The following is a 25,052-nucleotide window of genomic DNA, read 5'->3' on the forward strand; positions in this document are numbered from 1 at the left end:
GGACAACTTCTCTTGGTGCAGAGGTTTGTTTTAGCCATAACTTCACGAAAAAACTGGCATATTGGCGGGGATCACCAGCCGTGTCTAGAGTCCAAGAATAACAAAGAAATGACCCCTCCGTGGGGAGAAATAGATGACCCTGCTCTCCGGGGATGTCAGACTGACATCTTCTACTAGAGCTAATGGGAGAGGCAGGTTGGCTGAGTGGTTAAAGAAGGGGACTGAAGACTTATTCTTCACTGCCTTGCAGCTGCTGTGTTCTGCCCCAGAGGTGGCTGCACATCAGTAATTATTTACATCTGTGCCAACAGGGTGTGAAGTGCTGCTGAATTAGAATTTCCACCTCATGCACTGGTGGGGGGTGAGTTACACCTGCTCTCCTGGGTCTATACGGCAGAGGGTTGTCAAGGCAGTTTCCCACTCTGGCACTTCGAGTGCAGGAGGTGGGGGCCTGCAGGAACTTTTAAGTACTCTGCCACTGAAGGCTTCTTCTTAAAAAAGCTCCCTAAGATCACAGATTGCCTGACCTTGGGAAATATGCTGCCAGCATCCCAAAAACCCCTTTTGAAAACCCAGGCAGACACACTTGGGATGCCTCCCTGTGAGGTAACTAACCCCAAGCTCTTAACCTTCCCTCAGGAGAGAGCTTGAAAACAAACTGTGATTTCTTACAGCTGACCTTTCAGTCACAGGCATGTGCACACAGCCCCTCCTGCCTTAAGGATGCAGTCTTAATAAAAGATGATTTTATTAACAAAGTAAAGGAGACATAGTTGGTCAGTGTACCTAGTTGCAAGGTATGACAGAGCAATTGAAAAAAGGTAGATTAAAACACGTAATTATTTCTGTGGGGCTCAGTTTAAAAGTTAGCGTACAGGGGTGTGCATAAATCAGCCTGAGAAGTCCCACAAACCAAACCCTGAATTAAAAAATAACTTGGTCACATCTGGTGGAAACACCCCTTTCTACACACACTTCTGCTGTTCTGGCATTCCTGTGTAGGTGTAGATACTACTGAAAAATTTGATACCTGGTTTCTGACTTAATCATTCTCTCCCAGCTCACCTTTGCTCGCACAAGATTGCAGCAAGCAAATCACTGCTTCAGTTCAAAAATCCCACTTTCTCTTCCCATTGGCTCACCTGGATGCCTGCCAACACTTCCGGGAGATTTTCAGGGAGCCACTGTCTCTGGGTTTAACCTGTGGGTCTTTGCCCACGAAAGCTTATGCTCCAAAATATCTATTAGTCTGTAAGGTGCCACAGGACTTCTTGTTGTTCTAGAAGAGGATGGTAATCCTCCCATCCATCACAAGGGTGAAAGCCAGAAGAGTAATTAAGCCCTCAGCGCCTCAGTTTCCCCACCTCTAAAATGCCACTGGTGTCATTAGACTGGGCGGCACAAAGGTTAGTGTCTGCGCAGTGCCTTATGACTGTCTGATGAAAGTGCTGAAGCAGCACAAAGATGTATTAACACAATTGCCTTGCTGTCTAGCCCAGGGCAAAGGCAGGGAGGGAGTGACACCCTTAACAGACACAATGGGAGGGTGTGGGTTATAACAGCTGCCCTGCAGAGCTTAACAGGGCACAAACAGAGCACCATTTCCTTACTCTGAAGAAGGTGGGTGGTGTTAGCTGAGGTGAGGTTGAAATGTCCAAGGTCCCACAGAGGGTCAGAATCAGGAATAGAACGTAGGACTCCTAACTCCCTGCCCTGTGCTCAGGCCATTAGGCTGTGCTGCCTCCTAGGTTATGTCTGCACTAGAGGGTTTTGTCAACAAAACCTGCAGAGCATCCACATTCTCAAGGTGTTCTGTCAACAGTAAATCGAGAGAACGCAGCACTTTTGTTGGCACTCTTATCTGCCGGCAGAAAGCTGGTCTGGATGTTCCCGGGGGGCCCTCTGTTGGCAGACAGGGCTTCCGGGACACTGGGCTGCCCCGTCTGCTGTGCTTCCAGTTGGCCATTATTGAGTGAGGGCTGGGCAACCCGGCTGCTTTCTGTCAACAGAGCAGATTGCTCTTGCAATCTGCTTGGCAGTTTGGCCATGATCTATTGACAGAAGTTTTGTTGGAAGATAATTTCCAAGAGAAGTTTCTGTCAGCAAATCACTGTAATCTAGACACAGCCTTAGAAGGGGACTGGTGGAGCAAATGTGGTTCTCAGTTAGAGGCCTTCATTGCCTCTTGGTCCTAAGAAACGAAGGTTTTATTCCTATGAGCGGAAATGTGGTGATTGAACAGTTACACTAATCGCTTGTGGAGGCCGAAAGCTCTCGCTGAAGAATTCAGGGCTCAGTTCTGATGGGTGCTAACAAGGACGTGACGGTCAGCGGGAAGTTTGGGTGGGGGGAAAAATCCCTGCTGCTGTCACCAGCTGGGTTTCATCTCAGCTGCTGTACCTTCTGAAGCAGCTTTTTCTCCCTTTGCAGCATGGAGGCAGAAAATTTTGTGTGATTCTTCTGGCACTGGGAAGACCCCGGCTGTAGAGTCTGAGAACATGGGAGCTCACTGTTTCCGGTTTGTAGCACTGCTTCTGTGCTGGGGCGGAGCATGCAGTTGTCAGCTGGTGATTCTGAAACAGGAGCTTGGGACCCTGGACAGCCAGCCAGAGGGGGAAAGCCCGACCCTGGCGAACTGGAGGGAGGATGGAGGATGGTGCTCAGGTTTGCAGGGAGCATGTCTGCGCCATAATCAGCCTGAAGGATTAGTCCTGGGGTCTAAGCCCCCAGATCCATCTAGCCTGGGCGTGGGCAGCCCTTCTGCCCAGCCTTACCCAAGTTACCTATGTTGGTGCTGGTGCAATGCTGGCAGACCCTGGCCATTTGCAGGCGGAATCGAACCAGGGACCTCTGGAGCTTAGAGAATGAGCTAAAAGCCAGGGGGCTGTTAGCTAAGGCTGAGGGGCGGACTTATCATCCTCTCTGCGAGTGACCTCAGTGCTGCTGAGTGGGACAGCACACCACACCGAGACGGTATGTGGATTACACTGTGTTCCCCCATGTGTGATGCTGAGAGGTTGGGGGCAGATCTCATAGCTCTCAGCCCTGCAGTGAGATGGGTGCCTTTTGGATTGTGGGATCACTTATCTGTCCATAAGGGAGCTTGGGGAGAATTGGGGGACTGCCCCAAATGGTTTAGCCCGTAGCCGCAGTACAAAGTGACTGGGTTACCACCAATGCTCCCTCTAACTTTTTCCTTCTGTGTGTGGAATAAATTTTGTTCTGTGCAGCAAGGCATGCACGGATGTGCACCACCCATAGGAACACTGGCTGCCGTAGGTCTGCTGATTAGCTGGGTGGCACCTGACTCTCCCCTGGGTGGCTGCGCCGTGCACAGCTTACAAGGAGCACTGGTTATCATAGCCTGAACGCAAGCACCATGTGGACTATAGCATACACCTCTGGCCAGGGCAGTTAATGTGAACTGAAAACACCACTTAGCTCAGGGGAGAGGATTTGGAGACTGGATTGGTGGGGGTGGGGGCCAATGCCCAGGTAAGAGCCTGAACTAACTCTGCAGTGAAGACAAAGATCTGTACTGCAATGTAACACCGGGGTTAATAGAACTGGAGTTAGCAGACCCTGGGTTGGTTAACTTAGAGCTTAAGCATCTACACTCATTTGTAGCTCTGGGTTATGAATTGTTGACCCCTGAACCCCAGCCTGGATCGTCAGCATGTCCACTACATTTTGCAGGCCCGAATCCAGCTACCTGTATTCCAGACTTCCCGGTGACTTCCCACAATACGACTCCTCTAGTCTGTTATATGTGGCGCAGTGTGAGAAGACAAGACAGTCCACAGGACAAAGAGAATCAGCCTAGGGCAGGGGTCCGCAACCAAAACAGTGAGAAGAGCCATTTTTTCAAATTCAGTTCTAAAATCAGTCCTTGAAGGGCCGCAGTGCAGGTAAATACAAGACAGTCCTTAATAAATGACGACAAACTGTGCTTTTTATCACTTCTGTTTTAAGAACACTGCGCACACAATGATTTGTGCCGGTTAGAAAGTTGTTACCCCATCTCCAGGCTGTACCCGCCTCAGCCCCCAAATCCTCCTGCCCCATCCCCAAACTTTACCTCCCCATGCCACAAACCTGCCCGCCATCCGCAGGCTTAACCCTTCTGAGCTGCAACTGCCCCCTCCACTTCTAGGCTTAACCCCTCTGAGCTCCATTCTCCTTCCCCGTCCCTGAAATTAACCCCCCACCCCCGGAGCCCCCTCCAGGCTTAAGTCACCTCAGCACATAGTTCTGCCGTGGCTGCTACCTCCCGCTGCTGCTCCCCACCACCGCCTCCTTCTCAGCGCAGCTACACAGCTCGGACAGGGGCAGGCTCAGCCGCCCCTTCCTTCAGCTTTCACACCGGCTTAGCCTTCTGCCCACATGGGGCGGCTCCCTGCCCAGCCAGCTTTCCCTGCTGGGCTCCCTGCTCTGCCACGGCTGACAGCTCAGCGGCTCTGGCAGCTGCCAATGAAGCAAACTAAATTCAGTTCGTTCAACAGCGCACGACTGAATTTATTTGTGTGTTTAAGTGGCTATGGCAGCAGCCTGCGGAGCCGCACGGGGAGTCAGTGGTGGCAGCTCTCGGAGCTGCAAGTGACCCCTCAAAGAGCCGCATGTTGCCGACCCCTGGGCTAGGGTGTACTTCTGGTTTACTCCCAGAGCATGAGTCTGGTGGGTCTGCATTTGCACTGCGGTACAACAGGGTCTGAACCCTGAGTCCTGGCGTGACTCAGGCTCGGACCTGGGACCCTGGGTTAGTGCAGCTTGTGTTTAGAGGGAAGGCAGGCTAGGTTTGAGCCTGAAGTTTGAACCCTGGGCTTCCATGGTGTGCGGTCTTACCTGTAGAGCAGGGGTGGGATCCAGCTCCTAGCTTAATTTGATCTGGCCCACGGCAAAAGCCTCGAGCATTTTCCCCCCTTCCTGCTCCCACGGGCTGGAGTGCGAGCGCTGGCTCGCTACTCTGTGTTGGGAAGCCCTGTGCTTTGGTGCTGGCGTATGGCATACGCCCAGTCAAGTGAGTGAGGGATGGGTTGGATTGTGTTTTTTGCTTCTCACTTAGGAGCAGGTGAGTAATGAGGGTTTTTTTGCTCGTGTGTGGCCTCGACTGATTTTTCCGTGGGTTGGTGGCTGGTGACCGAAAAAGAAAGGACGGTGAAAACCAAACAGATACAACTTGGAGAGAGAGTGTCACATATGTAATATAACGTTCAGCACGGTATCAATAACATTGACAGTGCCTCCCTTCCCAACCTCTTGAACAAAACCTAAATGCAAACCCTAAACTCCTGGCCTGCATTCCTGCAGACTGCTGGCAGCATTGTGCAGCTGGGCAGAGCAGCTGTGTCTGGGATAATCTATGTGGATTCCAAGCAGAGCTTAAATCTGTCACTTACAGGACAGAATCTGGTTTTCTAGAGCATCTTCCATATTTGGATTCCTTTTTATTGCAATGAATTTAGTTATTGCAAATGAGGCAGCCTTTTAGCACTGAGCAGTAGCTCCCAGGTAGCTTGAGATAGTAAAAGGTGTGTTATGGAGAGTGAGTCACTGACTGGGACACTGAGCTCATTCTGACTTACTTGAAAAGTGTCCTTAAAAATATCCACCCCACTGAGCACTGCAGGGGGTCTTGTGAGGAACGAGGGGAGAGGAACTCACCGTTATCTCCAGGGTCCTGAAACTAGGTAGCTGTGTCTTCAGTGTCTGTGTTGGCCAAGAAGATGCAATGCGCCTCCAGTTGCAACCTGAATGGCAAGGTGCATTGGAGACTGATTCAGTCCTTGACAAGTGGAGGAGAATTCAGAGGCTTTAGGCAAAGAGGGCGGCAGTGGGGAAAGGTCCTGCACCTGCTCTGCCTGGCCAGGCTGTGTGGAAGAGGACAGAGGAGGAGGCAGGGCTAGGCAGGAGGGACCATTTTATCTATCCCTCAGGATTAGTGCAGCCTTGTTCCTGACAATCTGTTTCCTTTCCACCTGGTCTGCGCCCCTCTTTCCCCAGGATGGCGCTCCAGTGGGGAGATGATTCCACCCGCAGGTGCAGGAGACCAGGTTCCAAACTGGTGGGAGACAATATTCAACTTAAAAGCTTCTTTTCTTAATCCTTGTTCTATCCCCTTGGATCACCGGAAACAGCTCCTCTCCCTCCACGGTGAGTATGCAGCGACAGACCTCCTTACTCACTGTTTGGATGAGGCAAACCTCCTCTGAGCCCCTCTGCTCTGCAGAGCAAGTCCCAGGACAGCAAGTCTCAGAACCTGTGCCCCTTGGGCTCGTGCTGTGGGGCTAAACATAGCAGTGCAGATGTTCATTCTCCTGCCTAACTGGGTCACAAAGCCAGCCTGAACCTTTTAACCTGGGTACTGAGACCTGATGTGGCAGGGCTGTTCTACTTCTTGTTTGTTTTTGCAGTGTAGACGATACCCTGCGCTCATTGAATGTCTCTGTATGTCATTTCCTCCACTGCCTCTTTCGACTGCAAAGGGAGACTTCTTTCCTGGCAAGGTTCAGTTTGAAATCTAACCTCGATGTTGATTTAAAGGCCCACCCTAACGTTTTCATCAGGGCTGTCCCACCTCGCTGCCTGGCGGAAAGAACACCCCAGGTCCCCTCTTAACTGGACCACGTGGTGTGGGAATGGAGCACTGTGTCAGTGGCATGTTTAGATGCCCTTTATTACCTGTCTGTCCATCAAATGGACCAATGCATGGATTGGCCCTGAAGCCAAAGCTTCACTGGGCTCCCCATGCTTCTGTTGGTTGGATGTTTCTCCCTCATTGTCTCTGTGCTGGTCTCAGGTTGCTCTCAGCTGTCTTGGACTTAGTAGTGTGTGAATCTGGTAGCACCTGCACAGACTAGGCACTCTAGAAACAGACAGATCCTGTCCCAGCCTCGGCGCACTCACGGTAAAGAAAGCTTTATCTCATCCCTTAGCTGGCATCTGTTGGGTCTCTCCTTCATTGCCCCTGGCCTGGAGCATTGCAAAACGTTAATTTGAGATTCCTTAGCACTTTTTCTAAGAGTAAAGTTCTCTGATTTTTCTCCTTTCACAAAATCTTCCAGTGTTTTGAGTGACCCTAGCACTGGGGAAAGGCACCAGATCAAACTGCCACCTCCCAATCACAGGACAGAAGTGGGGCAGAGCTCCCCCGATCCCTCACGCCCTATCACTGAGCCTTGGCTGGGACTCTGAGTCTTTCTGCAGTGGTCAAATCTTTGTCTCTCTGGGAATGCCCCGCAGATGTCTGAGCTGGGATGGTGGGTCTGGGTCCTGTGCAGGACTCAGGTGCTGTGTCACATCTGGCACGAGAAAGCAGACCTGATGGCGCTTTCCTGTTAGCTGTGGGTCAGACCTGTCCCTTCATTGTTTCTAGCCCGTGGTGCTGTTTGTTTTGTTATTGCATCTTTCAGAACCAACATAGCTCCTATGAATTATCCCATGTGGGCTGCTAGATTACACAAGGCTGCGGCTCTTGAAGGGTAACTAAGTGCCTCACCTCCTGCTTTCTTCACCTAAATCCTGGGCAGTCCTCAAATGCAGTGTCTGCCTTCCCTTGCGCTCTAGAAGGGCCTGGTTAGGACACAGATTTGCATGTGTACAGAGGGCTGTGTCACAAGTGTGACGTTTTATGATCATTACCTTGACAAATCACAATTACACCCTGGGGTTATGCTGATAATTACTTCTCCAAAGCTGGAGTCGTTTTTTTCCAGTGACCTCGAATTACCCTCTAACGATACAAACTTCCTCAGTGCTGGGAGACCTTTTTTTTTATGTGCCCATTGGGAGGGGGAGTTGAGGGGAAATCCATCCTTTTAATAGGAAAACTATTACCCTTGTAAGTATTTATGCGTCTGTATTTCCCTTTGATGCTCAGTTACTGATTCAATTTTATAACTTCCATGTTGAGTGAATTAAGCCTTTCATGCCTGTAGTTACTAAATGTATGTGATAAGAGCTTTACAATACTATAAAGGATGTCTTGATGCCTTTACAGCTTTCTAAGAAACTCTTACGGGGTGTGCAGGTGTGTATGAGTAGAGAATGCAAATCAGAGACCCCGTCTCTGTTGTTTTATCTCCCTACATATGGCCAGGGTCTTCATTGTGCTGTAGTCTTTCTTTCTCATGGAGCGAGCCAGTCACCTGACAAGGCTGCAGTCAGGACAGGCAGTGTCCACTCAACCTTGCTGTGGTTTGGAGCATACCTTCAGTTGCACAGAGGAGTAGAATCTGGGGAACTGATTATTCCCCTTTATTCAACACTGGTGAGGCCACACCTGGAATATTGTGTCCAATTCTGGGCTCCCCATTACATACAGGACGTGGACACGTTAGAGAGAGTCCAGCAGAGGGCAACAAAAATGATTTGGGGGCTGGAGCACATGACTTTGGAGGAGATGTTGAGGAATTCAGGCTTATTTAGTTGACTGAAGTGAAGAGTAAGGGTGGGGATGGGATTTGATAGTGGCCTTCAGCTACTGGAAGGAAGGTTAAAAAAGGATGGAGAGAGACTTTTTTCAATGGTGACAAATGACAGAACAAGGAGCAATGGTCTCAAGTTGCAGTCGGAGGTATTAGCTTGGATATTAGCAAAAACTATTTCCAGGAGGGTTGTGAAGCACTGGAATAGATTTCCTACAGAGATGGTGGATTCTCCATCCCTAGAGGTTTTTCAGTCCTGGCTTGATGAAGCCCGGAGTGGAATGATTTTGTTGGGAGTGGTCCTTCTTTGAGCAGAGGGTTGGACTTGATGACCTCTTGAGGTCTCTTCCGGCTCGATGATACGATGATTCAAAATCACATTCCACGATACCTCTCTGGTGCCAAGCTGAGATGCAGAGCTGAGTGATGGCAAAGAAGGATGGTCTAAGGAGCAGCAAGCTTTCGTGTGCTCAGGAGTGATTGCGATAGTTCTGGATGTCCCATGAATGGGACCCACACTTTGCCTCCCCCCGAGGGTAGTTGGATTTGAGGAGGAATTCAGCTTTCTCCTATGCAGCACATGCTGATTTGGGTATCTTATGAGTGTGGCTGAGAGCCATGGATGCCAAGATCAGCTGGGCAGCTATATTTCCTGCCTCTGCTGGATTGGAAGTGTAGCAACCTTGACCTCAGCATCCCATGTGTATTCTTTGGCACAGGCAGCTGCCTGAGGTGCTGATTGCCATTGACTGGACATTTAGCAACTAGTAATGAATTGAGCTATGAATAGCTGAAGGGCAGTTACTTCGGAGCCACTGTTACTGAGCGCCGGGTACTGCAAGACAGAGCTTGGTGGGTAGGCAGGCCAGTTTCTCTTCGGTTCTTGAGTGAATCTGAGAGGTTTGGGGGAAGGAGTGATGGCTGTTCACTGAGGCACCAGCCCCGGCCAGGCATACGGAGTCCAGTGCCAGCCTCCCTGATGTTTCCTCTCAGCTCACAGTCACTGGCCGACAGGACATGACATTTGATATCGGGGCTGTGAATGATGGGAAAGGGAATGGGAGCAACAGAGGGAGCCTCAAGCCACGTGCAGCTCCTCCCTTCGGAGAGCCGTGTCAGACAGGCTGACTGTGCCTCAGTGTGAGCACTGCGGGTGTGGTCTGCACTACCCGGCTGTTCTCAACATGGCTGAGGGCTTCTCTGTACTAGGGGGAAGGTCGATCTGACTTTGCACGTCTGGTAGAGACACATGAGGTTGAATTATGTGGGGATGGCAGTCAACCCCTGTCGGTAGTCGACCCCTGTTGCTATTGCAAGGAGTAAAGGAGGTCAACGGGAGAAACTTTCCCATCGACTTCTCTCTGTGGACAGCCAGGTAAGTCAATTGCAGATACGTTGATTCTACCTATGCAGGTGCCATAGCTAGAACTGCATGTCTGCAATCGACTTTCCTGCCTAGCATCGATCAAGCCTCAGGGTGCTGCAGGGGTGGGATGCAGGTGCAGTCCCCTGTGTCAGGGCTGATCTCAGCGTGCCAGCAGAGTGCTGCCGAGCAGTGTGTGGATGACTCACACGGGGGCACCACGCCTTCTGCTTGTGTACCAAGTCCAGTGCCCCAGTGTGAGGGTAGGAAGCAATGGAGGTGAGATCCTCTGAGCCAGCAGTGACTTTTGTGCCCCAGCAAGGTACAGGGCCCTGGCATACTGCTGGAGGGTGCTGGTCTTCAGATAGAACCTAAAGCCCAGGATGCTCCTTGCAAGAACTGGAGATAGCCCTTTGCTCCCTGGCCATACTCCTTCCATCACAGGGAGTTATTTTGCTAGCCCTGAATTCCCCGCACAGTTGAACTCTCTGTCACGTCATGGTGCAGCTTCCTGTATTTTCCAAGCTACCTACATTTACGGCTACGGATGAAGAGTGACACCTGCACATAGTGCTCATTAAATGCTCTGCAATCCATTGGCACTAGGTAACCACCAGCCTTTGTTAGTATAACTGTAAGTGGACCAGCACCCAACGGGTGGAGATGTGGACATAGTCAGACTGCACAATGGGCTGCACTCATTAGCAGGATGGTGGGTGCTATAGGGGCTGCCTGGAGATGTCCCCAGACAGTGGAATGGACCTAGGATCTTTAGCATCCCAGCCACAAACTGCAGCGGATCCAATGGATTGTCGGTGGCTCATTGGTATTCTGCAGGTAATTGCTGCTTTGCATTGTGCCAGTCACAAAACATGCTGAAGTAGGTTCAAGGGCTTCCTTTGAGACCCCTCAACTTTTTTTCAGTACCCGTCAGGGTGAGTTCCATGGGCTGTGGCTTTCTCTCTCCTGACAGCAGGGGAGAGGCAGAAAGCTGGATTCTATTGGCTGCTGCATTTGAAAGAAGGCCCATTCTCCTCCGGCCTCCTGCATTCATATCTGCCTGGTCTGGGGCTGGTGTGCCAGTTTGTTTATAATGCTAAACATATCAGATAATTGAGTGCTAATGCTCCTGTCTAGATCACTGGACGTAATTCACCTGGATGACAAATCAATTTTCTCGTTGCCCTACAAGGGTGCAGAGTCAAGTGCATGGCTTGCATTTCCATTCTGCATGTGTTTCCTTGAGTCCTGCTTGCTTGCTGGAATCCAGCGCTAATTTTGCAGCCCAGCATCCAAACCCAAATGTGGGTCTTGAGCTGTGAGTCTATAGAGGGGCCATATCATCTGCTCAGGCATTATGGGGAGAAGGTTTCCTCATGGAAATCCAACAGCCTGGCTAGGCAAGATACAAGCTGTGTGTGCGCCCTGGATGTAGGATGTAATATAGGCATTTCTCTGGGTCTGTCTCTGTAATGTAAGGCATGGTGCTAGGAACTAGGGCTCCCGGCATCTGTTCCCAAGTCTGCTGATGACTTGGTATGTGATCTTAGTCAAGTAGATTTAGGCCAATATTCTTAAAATTGGCCACTTGAGGGATTCAGATTTTTCCTGATGTTCAGCAGTGTTGCTGTAAACTGTGTGTTTGGGCAGGCACCCAGAAGAGATTCAAATGCTGCCCAGCTGATTAGCAGGGTGCCCACAGCTGGCAGTGGCTGGCGACATGCGTTTCTACTGGTGGTGCACATCTGTTAATGCTTTGGTGCACAGAATAAAATTTATTCCACACACAAATGGGGGGAAAAATTAGAGGCAGCATTGTTGCCCAGTGATTGTAGGTTATTAAAATGTGAAAAGTTCACTTGTTTCCTTCACGGGGCAAGAGGCTGGAAGGCAGGTGTGTTGAGCCGTCTGTGCAGGTGGCAGCATTGTGGTGTAAAGCCACTTCCAGAATTGTTCTTCCACTGTGGATGTTCCAGTGGGCCCGAGCGGTGAGGACCGGATGCTGGCACTAGGGATCTTGTGTTCTGTTTCCCAGTCCTCAACCATTAGTTTCGCTTATGTGGCTCTGATAGGGACATTAAACAGGGAGCCTTTGTATTTATTTATCTCAGTGCATTTAGTGCTCACAGAAAAGTGGAACATGGGGTTTTAAAGCCTCCTGTGCTCTCCCCAGGGCCATGGCACCCGCAGCTATTTAGTGCTAAGTCTGAAGACAGCTTTCGGCCAAGGGGACTGGGTGCTTGTCCTGCAAGCGCCCTTGCCAGCAGAAGACTTTCCCACGTGCATTATAAGTACCTGTGTGCAAAGTCAAAATTAACTTTGTTGTTATTAGGAAGCCCAAGAACAGTGAGAAACATAAAGTCCTGTCTTCTCCCACGGCCTGGCTGCTGCCTGGGTTCATAGCTTAGGGCTGCTTAGCTCAGGCCCTCAGATGCTCTATTTAAACCCCGTATACTGTGCATCTGTCATGACAGCAGCCCTAAAGCCTGCTTCCTGCTGGAGAGCCCTTTCTCTGGGCTTGACATTGCTGGAGGGAGGAGTAAGGTAGAGATGACCTTAGCCCATGTTTCCATCCCGCCTCCACTGTGTTTTGTCCAGCCTATTACAGTCCTGCTCTCTTCCAGTCCTGCAAGTCCCGTGCTGTCCTGGAGATCTGCCTCCACCCTTTCTCCCTGATAATTGCAGTACCACTTGGAGTATCTTGGTCAACTCCTTCCAGCCCAAGTTTTGTTCCCCAAGGGGTTGTCAGGAGCCTTGTACAATGCCAGTGAATGCAAAATTGCTCTGATATCCCATTTCTCAGTCCCACTGGAGAGCAGGTCCAAGCTGACTGATTGGTTTAGGCTACGCTGCAACTTCAGTTAGCAGGCAGAAGTCAGGTGAGGTGTTATTTTGGGCCTAGTTCCATAGAGAACTGTGAAACTTGCAAAACTCTCTTGTCTCACCTGGGTCCTTGTGCTTCTTGGATTCCCACCGTGGGGTCAGAGAAGTAGCCCCTGGGATACAGGTAAAATAGGTCTGTCCACTAGGGTGGGAGCTCCCTGCATTTCCCCAAGTTTTGAAAGTTTAACGAGCAACTCCCTTCTTTGGCAGTGGTGGGGAGGTTCCTCTGCAGCTCCAGACTTGCATGAGCTCATCCTCCCTTCTAACTTTGGAAGGTGATGCAGCTTCCTGCGGTGCCTGTCAGGGCTGTCCTAGGGTCACTTGACAGGCCGCTCCACCCAGGGGCTGACCCTGCTGCCAAGGATGGGGACAAGTGAAAGCCTGAGATCTGCCCATTGTCTCCGAGTCTGCGGGCCTGGTCTCTAAACAGACACTTTTGACATTGACTAAATAGAAGTATAAAGGGTATTGCTCCAACCTGTCCCTTATAGCCTCTCTTCTCTGGTCAGTACATCTTAGGGTGCGGGTCGAAAGGGAAGCAGAACCAGCCCTGGATTTCTGTAGTCTCTGGGGAAAGAAGGTCTGAGCTGGATTCGTGGTTTTTGGGATGAACTGAGCTCCTTGCCCAGCCAAACTAAATCACCTGGGCCCTTAGTGTGCACTGTGATGGAATATGAAGTTAAGTGGGTTTCCACATCCCTGGGTCTCTGTAGTAGTTGTAAACTGGGGCTAGGGCTCAGGCATCTATAGTAGAAACCTTTGGACTCCTGTGAGCTGGCTGCTTATGGCCCAACAGCTTCTCGGTTCGGATGGGAGGAGCTTTGCATGGCAACCCATGTTTCCCACCGGGCTTGCTTTGCCTGACCTGAGAGAGTGTCGGCTGGTGTGCAGGTTGTTTCTTCCCATGAGCATGAGGAAGGGCAAAGCTGCTTCCTCTTTTCACTGTGGAAACTGCCACGAGGGAGAAGTTCTTCCATTGCCCTGTGAAGGGTGGTGCGAGGCACGGGGAGGAGAAGCTTGTCACCACCAGATGAGTGATTCCAGTTCAGCCTAGGCTGGTCTGTGTGTCTGCTCTGTGAACCATGTGCAATGAATCGGTGGGTCTTTCCCTCCTTCCCGATAGACAAGGGTCCATGTCACACCACCAACCATTGGACGTTAGCTAGTTCTGTCTCGGCTTTGTTAACAAAGAGGTCAAGCACTGAAGGGGTGGGAGAGAAAAAACTTTCCTCTGTTCTCTAGGCTGACTGACTATACTATAGGTCTGACTTTACCACCATCGGGGGCAGGGTTGCTCAGTATCTGGCCCAGCCTTTGGCCTCTTTGTCGTCCTCCCCAGAGGAAGCGGTGGTGGACGCATCCATCATGGGCCTTCCTCCTATGGACTACAGGTGTTGCAGGAGACTTTTGCCATAGTGACCTTTAGCCTCAACCTGCAGCTGGAGTAGGTACTTAAGCAGGACAACCCTATGGTTGATATCCTAGTTGCTGAGAGCCCTTCCCGGGTGGCGCTTCTCCTCCATCCAGTCCTTGGCCAAAACCATGTGGCAAACTCCAACCTCCATTTCCCCCACAGCAAGAGGGAGAGAGAAGATATTTTATCTCAGTCAAGGGCTTTGATTAGTAGTTCACCTACCACCCTCCATGCTCTTCCACGGTGGAGGCAGAGAATGAGAAGGAGAGGCAGGGACACCTGATTCCGGCACCTATGTCAAGGAATGCAAAGCACCTTTATTTATTTAAACACAAGGTCTGCCCCTTGGAGGGGCCTGCTACTTAGTATAGAGACCCAACAACCTCTTCTGAGTCCTATTGTAGGAGAGTAAGAGGGAGGCCAGGCAAGGCAGGGGTTAAACAAGGCATCAGCGCCCAATCAGCCCCATCCTGGTTCACCTGTGGCCAGTGTCAGGCCTGGAGGGGTATAAAGGGAGGGAAGCCAGCTCAGCTGGAGGCTGACCAGTGAAGAGGCAGGAGGCCCCAGGCCACAGCTGCCACACGATTAGCTGCCGGAGGACGCCGCCCAGGACCCTCCCCCAGGTACTGAGGGGAGCAGGATCCCCTCCCCGGGAAACCCCACTCCTGCCAAAAGGGGGAACTAGATTCTTGGGGCCGCACCCTGAACTCAGGGCCCAGGTGCAAACCGTTCACACCTATGTTTACGACTCCTGGGCCTCTTTCCTCACATTCAAAGACCTGTTGCTCCAGCAGCTGCAGGACGTATTTGCTGCCCTGGTGCAGGATGGCAAACCGGTGGCCTGGGCCTCTCCCCAGCCATCTCTGGCTGCGGTAGACTCAATGGCACATATTATCTCATCCGAGGTCACCATGCATAGAAATGTCTGGCTCTTGGGCGGGTCCCCACTAAGGTACGACTAACTCCTTAGGACCTTCCGTTTGATGGGGTGGAAGTTTCACAGAGCAGACTAACTCTCTCCTGCATAGCCTCAGGGACTCTTGAAACACTGTGAAGTCCTTGGGCATGCATACCCTGGTGACACAGCGCAAGGCCTTTAACTGCAGCCCTCCAAGAGGCCCTTCCCTGCTCAAGCCAAGTCAGACTTTGTTGTGGCGGCTGACCCCATGAAGGGGCTGCCAGTATCGTCTCAGGGTATCTCCTCCTGGACCACAGCATGCCGTTGGACGTGGTATGATTTGGCAAAGATTTCCTTGCCGCCCCTCAGGGCCTGCTCCACACAACCACAGGTCTTGTTGGCTGCTTTCCTGGCTCCTGTATCTCCAGGAGATCTGTAAGGCTCTGACCTCGTCCTCCATTCGTACCTTCACGTCGCTCTGTGCGACTGTGCACCAATCCAGGCAAGATGCAGCATTTTACCCTGCAGTGGTCGACTCAGCAACTCGTTGGCTCATACCCCTCCGCCGGGGTAAGGCTTATGTATGAGTCACCTCACTGGAACTGAGATGAGCAAACACTCCAAGAAGAAAGGATGATTACTCATCTTCGGTAACTGTTGTTCTTCAAAATGCTTTGCTCATATCTATTCCATACCCACTCACCTTCCCCGCTGTTGGAGTAGCTGGCAAGAAGGAACTAAGCAGTGGTCAGGTCGGCAGGGTCATATATAGTGCATCACACCTGTGCAACTCCCGGTGGCACCAAAGCTGACTTGACAGTTAGCAGGTAGGGAACAACTTTCCGAGACCAATGCACGTGGTGCGCAAACACCTAATTGGAATAGAGACGAGCGACGCATCTCGAAGAACAACTGTTACAAAAGTTGAGTAAAAAAACAAAAAAGCAGTAAAGCAGCACTTTGAAGACTAACAAAATAATTTATTAGGTGATGAGCTTTCGTGGGACAGACCCACTTCTTCAGACCATAGCCATACGAGAACAGACTCAATATTTAAGTTGAGTAAGTATCTTACCAGGACTTTCGGTTCCTGCTAAACAGCATGTAGCAACCATCCTAACCAAAGCACCTCACCCCACACCCTGCTTTGCAAATCTAGGCTCTGGCCAGGAAAGGATGGGGTGGGGTGTACTGACTCCATCCAGGGGCTGGCAGGTCAGGAGTTATCCCTTTTCTTCCTGGGTGGAGGACGGGCTTCTGAGTTGGGACTTCTGAGGGTGGGGTGTGTGCAAATCCCTATTCTGACACTTTGTTTCCCCAGTAGAATGGGGTCAATTGCCTGGAGACTCATAGACTTGAAGGCCAGAAGAGACCGTAATGATTACCTAGACTGATGTCCTGCATGTTGCAGGCTCCAGAGCCTCACCTGCCCCCTCCTTTATAAGAACCCCTTATAGTTCCTTGCCACACAGGGGTGAGGGGAGGATGAACCCACTGGAGAAGTTGAGGAGGTGGGGCTGTTGAAGCAGACAGATTGCTGGCAAGAGCTCTCGCGATCCAGGGGGTTCTAGGCAATGCAACCATGGGGGAGTCGCTGTGGAGTCTGGTGACAATGGAAAAGTGATTTTTTTTCCCTTCCTCATCTCCCTGTTCCTCTTGCTGGTGCTGGGCCAGGTGGGGAGCTCCCCTGAGTCTAGTGGGGACAGCAGCTACTAGCAGGGAGGGCAAATGATGCAGAAGATGAGAAACTAATGCAGAAAAGGGCTGAACAAGAGAAGCTGCTTTGAGGCTCACTTGCCCCTCGGCTCTCCCTTCTTCCTTGCACACCTGTCTCAGGCTTCTATTGCTCCCATAACCCTTTCCCCTCCGTAGCCTCAGACTCTCTTCTCCCCACATCCGCCTCAGCAGCAATGTCAATCTCCTCTCCTGCCCCCATCCCACGAGGCCCAGCTCTTCCCTGGCTGCCCCAGGCTTCACCAAAGCCCTCCTTGCTCTTGTGTGGCTGCGGGTATGGGACTAGATTCCTGCCTCCCTGACAGCTGCCCCTCTCCTCAGAGCAATGGTGCTGAGGGGAAACCACAGACGTTGCGGTACCACAAAGAGAGCAGTTTAACTCTTTCAGCTCTTGGCTCTGGCAGTGAGCAGTTGCATCTCGCACTGTTCTTTTGGCTGAGGGCCTGGCTCCTGCAAGGCCCAGGGTACTCTGACATTTAAAATCCATCTATGCATGGAGTATCCTTGCCCATAGCACATGGCCCATTCCACAGGCAGTGGTGTAGAGCTGTTTCCTACGTGGCCCGTAGCAGGTGAGGCTGGAACAAGGGTGAATTTATTTACCTAGTTATTTTAAGTTTACTCTCTTTCATTATTGCCCTAGTCCAGAACTGGTGCATGTCTGTGTCATATCTCCCGGTGCTGTTCCCCTCCTACTGGGGCTCTGTTACAGGGACGTGCAACAGACATAGGTAACAGGTGGCTGACTTGATCAGCTGTTAATTCTGAGGGCTGTAGCGTACCGAGCACTGGCAGAGCCTCTCTGTAGAGGCTTTGCAGAAATTGCGTCCCGAGTCTAGCAGCTCAACATCCCCTGTGCAGATCAGAAGTAGGCCTCCTTGGTCCCACCAGCCTTCCGGTGCATCTCGGCTCTGCCTCCCTGTGTGACCCAGTGACCTTCCACTTCCCAGGGCTCCAAGGGGCTTTTGAAGATGAGCCTCCACCGGTGATTGAGTGTAACAAACGGTTCATTAATGTTGTGGAGGACACCCACATCATGAGCCCCCCCGGCTCCCCTGCTTAGCCTACCAGCCTGCCACTGACTCCAAAACTGTTGTTCCCTCCCTGTGGTGAAGGACTGGCAGAGGTTTCGCATGCATAACTTTGGGAACACCTGTGCCCTGTTATAGCCAGAGATGTCCTTTCCCCGCGCCCTGACGAGCCTGCTGACTGGAAACAAGAAATCGGATCTGCTGTTTTCAAGACAAGTTCTGCTTGGTGGATCAGCTGTCTGGGGCTGGAGAGCAATGCTCTCTCTAATTGTTTGCAGCCATGGCTGGAATAAATTTTATGTGCACTGAGGCATGTGGGGATGTGCACCACCAGTAGAAACCCACGCTGCTGCTTGTGGGTGCTTTGCTAATCAGTTGGGCGGCACTTGATTCTCTCTTGGACAGCCGCCCAACCGCTCAGCTTACAGGGAACATGGGTGGAGAGCCCTCTGGTGTTTCCCTGGCTCAGTAGGCAGTGAGGGCTGCTTTCAGAAGTGTCTGCCTTCCAGACGCTTCAGAGACCAGGACCACTGAGCTGGGTCCTTAACTCCGGCTTGCGTGTGAGGAGATGGTGTTGCTGGGGCTGACCTGTGTAAGTCCATATTGAAGACTGGGTTTAGTGCATCTGTGGGGTCTGCTTGAGCCTCGAAGGGACCTTACCTGGTGGCTGGGCAGTTCAGCCAGAAGAGCAAATCTTCCTTACTTCCTCCACCAGGAGCCGGGATCCGGAGCCAGTTTTGGACTCCGCAGTCCACTTTTTCAATAAAGCATTAGTCTTTTGCCCTATGGTGCTAGTGTCTCGCGTGTGGGGATCTTGACTATTCTCTTTCCTTTGCACCTGGGGAGAGTGAGAGGCACGTCGGGGGCAAGTGATTTCCCCAGGACTTCCCCGTCCAGTTGGCTACATTAACTGTTAGGTCATTGGTGTTTCCATTGGCCCCTTAACAAAATATTAAAGGACAGGACCAGAGAAAAGCCAAGGTGAAGGCTTGACCAGCAAAGCTGCTGAGAATTGGAGATGATAACAACAAGAAACCAAGATGAGTTTTGGGTGGTTATAATGGAAACCACACGAGCTCCAGGGTGTAGGAGAAGCAGCTTATGTGAGCTTTTCAAATGGGGTAGCTTCTGTTCCCCAAATCTTCCTCCATCATAAGGCTTTAGGCAAAGCTGCGAAGAATGTGTCTGCTTTAGACCAGCATTTCTTGAACTGAGGTCCGTGAAGCCCTGAGGGTCTGTGAGGATAACCCAGAGGGGTCTGCTAGGCCCATCGATTAACTCCCTTCCGGTACTTGCTTTGTGTTAAGAACAGCTGCTCCATGGCATGCAGGAGGTCCAGGGAGGAAGGGTGAGGGGCAGGGATGGGGCGCACCTGGGGGAGAGGGCAGAGAGAGGCAGGGAAGAGGAGGGGCGTGGGTGAGGAGAGGTGGTGTGGGAATGGAGCCTTGGGAAGGAGTGCATGGGGGTGGGTCTGCGGCTGAGCAGGGCGGGCTTGCGGGGGGTTGCAAAAATTTTTAAATCAAAATGCGGGCCCTCAGGTTGCTAAATTCAGGGCTGCAAGATCCAAGGTTGCAAAATAGGGGTCACTGCTATAATTGGTTTCCTGGGTGTTGCCTGCCTCCTGCAGTACTTCACTGGCTTGGAACAGCCTGGCTGCCCTGTGTTGCCATGGGCTGAGCCTTTCCTTTCTCTCCACAGACACATAGAGAACTGGAAGAACTTGCAGACGCTGAATGCTGTAGACATGGAGCTGTACACGGGACTCCAGAGGCTGTGAGTATCAGGCAGGGGTGAGGGTGGGAGGCCTGCAGGGTGGTGCAGGGGAATGTTGCTTCTTTCATCCTATAGCCTCTGTGCTATGATGCTGAAGGTGCAATTGACTGTTCCCAGGCAGATGCAAAACCTTGTGTTTCTCCTTAACTGTTGGTGCCTTCCAGTCCTAGATGGAACCTGGTCAGGCAGGCTGTGAACTTCACACATCTCTGCCCATGCACTTCAGTCCTCCCCGGATCACCCCCGCTAGTCCAGATCTGGGTCCGTATGCTGCTCTGCTCTCCTTGGTCTATGCTAGGCAAGTACATCGATTGCAGATACGCAATTCTAGCTATGGCAGTTAAGTAGCTAGAATCAACTTATCCGCAGTCGACTTGCCTGGCCGTCCTCACTGAGGAAGATCGGTGGGAGAGTTTCTCCAATCGACTTCCCTTACTCTTTGCAATAGCGAGGAGTACAGGAGATGGCTGCCGACCCGGATAGGTTGATTTCATGCTTCTCTACCAGATGTGCAAAATCGAGTCCCAGAAGATCGACCCAGAGCAGGTTGATCTTCCAGGTAACGTAGACATGGTCGAAGGTGTGAAATGCAGCTTTCTATCCTTCTGTGCGCTTGCGTGGCCACTGCCCCTGTAGCAGCTGAGGTCTTTGCTATCACAGCCACTGTGTCCTCTGTACACCCTTGGGAAGTAGGCAAGTATCACTATCCGTGTGTTATGGATGGTGAGCTGAGGTACAGAGGGATGAAGTGATTTGCCAGTCCACACACAGAGTCTGGAGTAGACCCCAGAGCAGCACCTTTGACATCCCATTCCAGTGCCTTAAACTGCCTGTGCCTCCCTCTCGTGTAGACACGGAATTTTCGTGGAGGATGGCTCTGTAATGTTGACAGATGGCCCCCAGAGGTTAAGCTGAAACTCTCCAACCTAATTTCAGTGGGAAACCTACAGGATATTGCTGAGTCCCATGAATTGGGACACCCAGCAAGCAGTGCACCAAACACCCCCCCAGCATAAGCATCCAGGACGGCTGAGGGAGAATGAGTATAGGAAAGCTGGAATGGCATCTATTATCTTGTCCGTAGAGGAGATTAAGAAATCATGACCGTGGTGTTGATTTAGCTCTGCCAAAGCATGAGAGAAAGAAAACCCTTCTCCACTCTTACCTTGCTGGAAAAAAACTCACTTGTCCTGAGGTGCTCAAAACAAAGAGGTTTTCTCCTGGTCTTGATGACCTCCTGAGGTCCCTTCCAGCCTTAGGATTCCATGAAGTGTCCATCACAGGTCTGTAGAACAGCGGGGCCAGAGAAGCTGTGGACCAGAAGTAGCCAGGGCTGCGGGGGTGGTGGGGGGGATTGCAGTTCAGGATTGAGAAGCCCTGGCAGAGTTGTGTTGGAGGAGTTTCCGTCTAGATTAGCAGGAGTGCGGCTGGGGAAGACCGAGGTGCCTTGGCAGTGCTGTGTAGAAGCCTGCCTCTGCAGTAGCAGGAGCGCCGTGTGATGGCAAAACTGCATAGGAGAGGCTTGGGCAGTGGCTGCTCATGCTAGGCCTGCTCTTGGCAGTACAAGGTCTATCAGATTAAATTGAGACAACCAGACTCCTCTCCCTTTTGTGACCTTTCACAGGTCTTCTGAGGAGAGAGATCAAAGCCTTCCCTCCACCGCACGCTCGATACTCCCTGAGTGTGGCGAATGAAACTGCTTTGATCTCCTGTGGCTTTCAGTCTTATGGGTCTTGACTCCCGACTGTCCCCTCGAACTGAGCGAAGTGTCTTGATTGCCCATTGATCCTCCACCTTCACGCCATCACTGTCCTTTTAAATCTCCTTACAGGACAATCAAGAACTCAGGACTTCGCAGCATCCAGCCACGAGCCTTTGCCAAGAACCCTCATCTGCACTACATGTGAGTAACACTGTTTCCCTGGCCTGCTGCTCCCTTTGGGAAGGTTATCTCCAATGCTGTCACCCCTCGGGTGAAGCCAGGGGCATGGGTGAAAGGGGAGTACAGAAGGGAGATGGGGAGCGCAGCAATGAAAGGTGAATTCTGAAGGGGAGGGAAGAGGATGGAGGCAAAGGGCACAGGAAGGGTGTTGCAGGGAAGGCTGTGAGAGCATTGAACAGTTATCTCCTGCTGGCAAACGGGCCTATTTCGGTGTCTAAGAACTGGGATGGCTTTGATGGTGGCTCTAATGAGGGCTTGCCTCATTAGCACCCTGTAACAGCCAGTGGAAGTTTCCTTTTCCATGGAGTTCAGGGATGGCGGGCAGAGGCGTGGGGAGGCGGCCAGTGTGCCCTTGTGCACAGCCTGAGCCTGTACTGCTCATTAACGTTTAACACATCGAGCTGGCTTTGCTGATACAGACCTTGCTGTCACTTCAGACATGTGGCTGACAGATGTACCCCTAGTTATTGACTCAAATGGGCATTTGAGCAGGGCCCAGGAGGGCACAGATACTGCCTGGCGGAGGTGATTGGAGTATAAGGGGAGCTGGTAAGGAAAAGGGGCTCTGGTGTAGGAAGGAAGGAAGGAAGCCAGCCAGAAAGTAGCACCTCGTTTTCCAGAGGACTATCTGGCAAGGCTGGATTGTGTCCTATGGAATGTGCAAGCCCTGGTGGCTGAGGGGCAACATTTCTGTCTTCAGGAAAGGCTGGAGAGGTGCACAGTGCCAGCAGAGGTGCCAAGTGTATCCAGGGTCTGAACTGAGTGAGTGATATGGGATCAGACTCCTCTGAGCTCCAGCCTTAAGGCTGGGAGTAGGCTTGGTTGGAGAGTTCCTTGTGGGTGGGCCCCTGTGCTTTGGACGGGCAAAGTCACGGTCCATTTTGGTCCATGTTATGGTCATTGGACTTTAAAAATTGTAAATTTCATGATGTCATCTATTTAAGTCTGCAGTTTCAGGGGGTTGTCATTGTAGGGGTCATGGTCCAGGAACAAGCTGGGTGTGGATCACAAGGTTATTGTCGGGGGGTTTCAGTACCGCTCCTTTTGCTTCTGCACTACTGTTGGTGGCAGCACAGCCTTCAGAGTGGGCAGCTGGAGAGGCTTTTTCATGGCCATGAATTTGGTTGTTCCCCCCGCTCTCCTCCCCTCCGGTACAGTTAACTGCTGCTCTGAAATGTACGCTGTCAGCCATTGCAGTGAAAACAGGTTATAGCTAAAACATCCCGTCTTTTCGGTTCTGTGGGCATGTGTTGCCGCCCGTGTGGGCTTGTTACTGATGAAAAGAGAGGGCCGCAGCCTGCACAGTGGGATACGTTTGCCTCACGATAACGCCTAGAAGCTGCGTTGTGAAAGCTAGTTACAGTTGCTAAGTGACAGCAACGTACTTACCTAACAGGCCATTTGCACAATCCGAGCACTTAAAATCAAACACGAGTAGGTGAGAACTTCACTGAACTTCAGTTGCCCACCTAATAGATACACACAGTTCTCACAGAGCATAAGGAAATTCAGATTTCATCACAATACACCTGTTCAAATGCTGATCCCTGCGTGTTTTTAATGTGTGCTCTTTGCTCTTTTGGTTGTGATACCTAAACACTCTCTTGGATGGGGCAGTGTTGAATGGAGACAGTGCGCAATGCATTTATCGCTTGATAGCTGAATTGTTGGGCAAAATAGCGATGACAGATGATTCTTGGGAGTAATATTGTCTATAAAAGGTAAGGAGTGTAATGTTTGTTTACTGTGAACCGTGTAAGATTTAAACCTCCTTAATGTGAGGTTCTTTTCTTTTCCTTGAAGTGTGTGGATCTGCTTCTGTAGGTCATGGCATTGTTCAGCTAGAATCCTTAACTTTTTTCTTGTTAAAACAAAGTAGCTGGTCTTCAGTGGTATGTCCTCTTTGGACATTTGCAAGTGTAAGGGCGACAGACGGGAATAAACCTTAGGGGCTAAATCCATGCACTCTACCACATGAGCTACAAGCCAGCTGGCTTTTTTTACTTATGTTAATCTATTCCGCCGTGTATTTCACTGTGACACTCTGAGCACATTTCCAAGATTAGCTCTTAACTGCAAACTTTCAGCAACTCTATTACCAGTGCCTGTCAGCGTGACGCAACTATAAGAACATCCATTGTGAGTCAGACACAAGGTCCATCTAGTTCAGTGTCCTGCCTTCTGACAGTGGCCAATGCCAGGTGCCCTGAAGGCCAAACAGCCTGGCACCAATGGGAATTGAATCCAGGATCTTCTGTTTATAAGGCAGGTGCTTTAGCCAGCTAAGCCTAAGCCATGGTGCCTGCCTTAGTGGTATGTCCTGGGTATGCTTAGTCCTTCATCTGAGTGCATGGAGCTTGAGGGGAAGAATTGTGCCTGTTCTTCTGACTGTTGTACGCCTGTCCAAAGAAGGTTCAGCCCCTGCTTCTGATTGTTCAGACACGTCATCTTGCCCTAGGGTCTGCTCCATGCCTGAGAGTCACAGCTAACTTCTATTTATAGTGACTCCGATCATCTCTGGAATTACCTGTCTGCTCCGTGGAGAGCTTCCCTAGTCACCATGCCAACCAATCAGATGAGGAGACCTCTCCTAACTCTGGCATTTCAAAATAAATATCTGTTTATCTGAAGTAAAGAAAATGTGTCTTGAGGATGGGAAGAGCCCACACCTTGGGCTCTCTGTCACACTTTCTGTTCATTGTGCTGTCGAACCTCACGTAAGGGCTGGAAGTTCTCAGCCCTTCAGCTCCCTCAGCCTAGAGGAGAAGTTGTTCTAATGCACAAGGAATGATCTTGGCATGAGATAGAAGCGGGTAAGGCAGGGTTCTGAGGGCAACTGCACTGGGGTTTGGGTGTTTCCTGGTTGGCTAGAGATTCAGTTTGCTACCTAAACTTCCAATGGTTCGTTTGTCTCAGACTGTGATCGGTCACCTCCCCTCAGCCACCAGATCTGCCACGTGAGCATCTAGTGGTACTCAGGGACCCCACCAGAGAAGACAGCAAGTGAGACTGTCAGCAGCATGGCAGGGCAGCTTTCAGGATCCTAGGCCAGCCGCTGCCTTGGCAGGAACTCAGCCTGCTGGGGACATGACATTTTCGGAGGCAGCCTCGAACAGGAGCTGGGGATGAAAGGCTTAGTGGAAATGTCATTCTGTTCGGTACAGTGACTGGTGAGGCCAAAGAATTCTTTCCCAGTCCACAGCAATAAGAATGGCCTCTTTGAGTCACAGCCCTGTGCATGTCAGGGTCAAGACCTACTGGATGGTGCTGAGGCTCAGCCAGCCATGGCTGGGAGAAGCAGAACCTGTGGGCCTGGTTAGGGCGCAGCGTTGCTGGGAGCTTTGCCTCTTTCCCCACTGCCACCTCCTTTGGAGCAAGGTCCTCATCTCTGGGGGCTTGGATAATTTGCAAATGGATTCTGAGGCAGTGGACACCAGGTGCTTGACTGGGAAGTTGCTGAGAGGCTGAATGGGGAAGAATGAGGGCCAACAGCGCAGAGGTGTTAGGGCTCGGGGAGGAATCACAGGGGTTGCTGGAAACTGGCATTGAGGGGCAGCAGCAGACGTGTGTCTGGGGAAAGCTTGCAGACCG

At 51.2% G+C, this 25,052-nt stretch overlaps 1 protein-coding gene across 2 annotated transcripts in view; it reads left to right on the plus strand.

Moving 5' to 3' along the window:
• NTRK3 (neurotrophic receptor tyrosine kinase 3) overlaps positions 1–25,052 on the plus strand; it is a 346,470-nt gene that overhangs the window by 54,763 nt on the left and 266,655 nt on the right. For both annotated transcript variants that reach the window (XM_075006317.1, XM_075006318.1), the window contains exons 2-3: positions 19,445–19,519; positions 21,351–21,422. In XM_075006317.1, the coding sequence (XP_074862418.1) occupies positions 19,445–19,519; positions 21,351–21,422 (147 nt within the window). The remainder of the gene's footprint in view (positions 1–19,444; positions 19,520–21,350; positions 21,423–25,052) is intronic.

Source organism: Carettochelys insculpta, chromosome 12 (assembly GCF_033958435.1).
Source record: "Carettochelys insculpta isolate YL-2023 chromosome 12, ASM3395843v1, whole genome shotgun sequence".
Taxonomy (NCBI): domain Eukaryota; kingdom Metazoa; phylum Chordata; order Testudines; family Carettochelyidae; genus Carettochelys; species Carettochelys insculpta.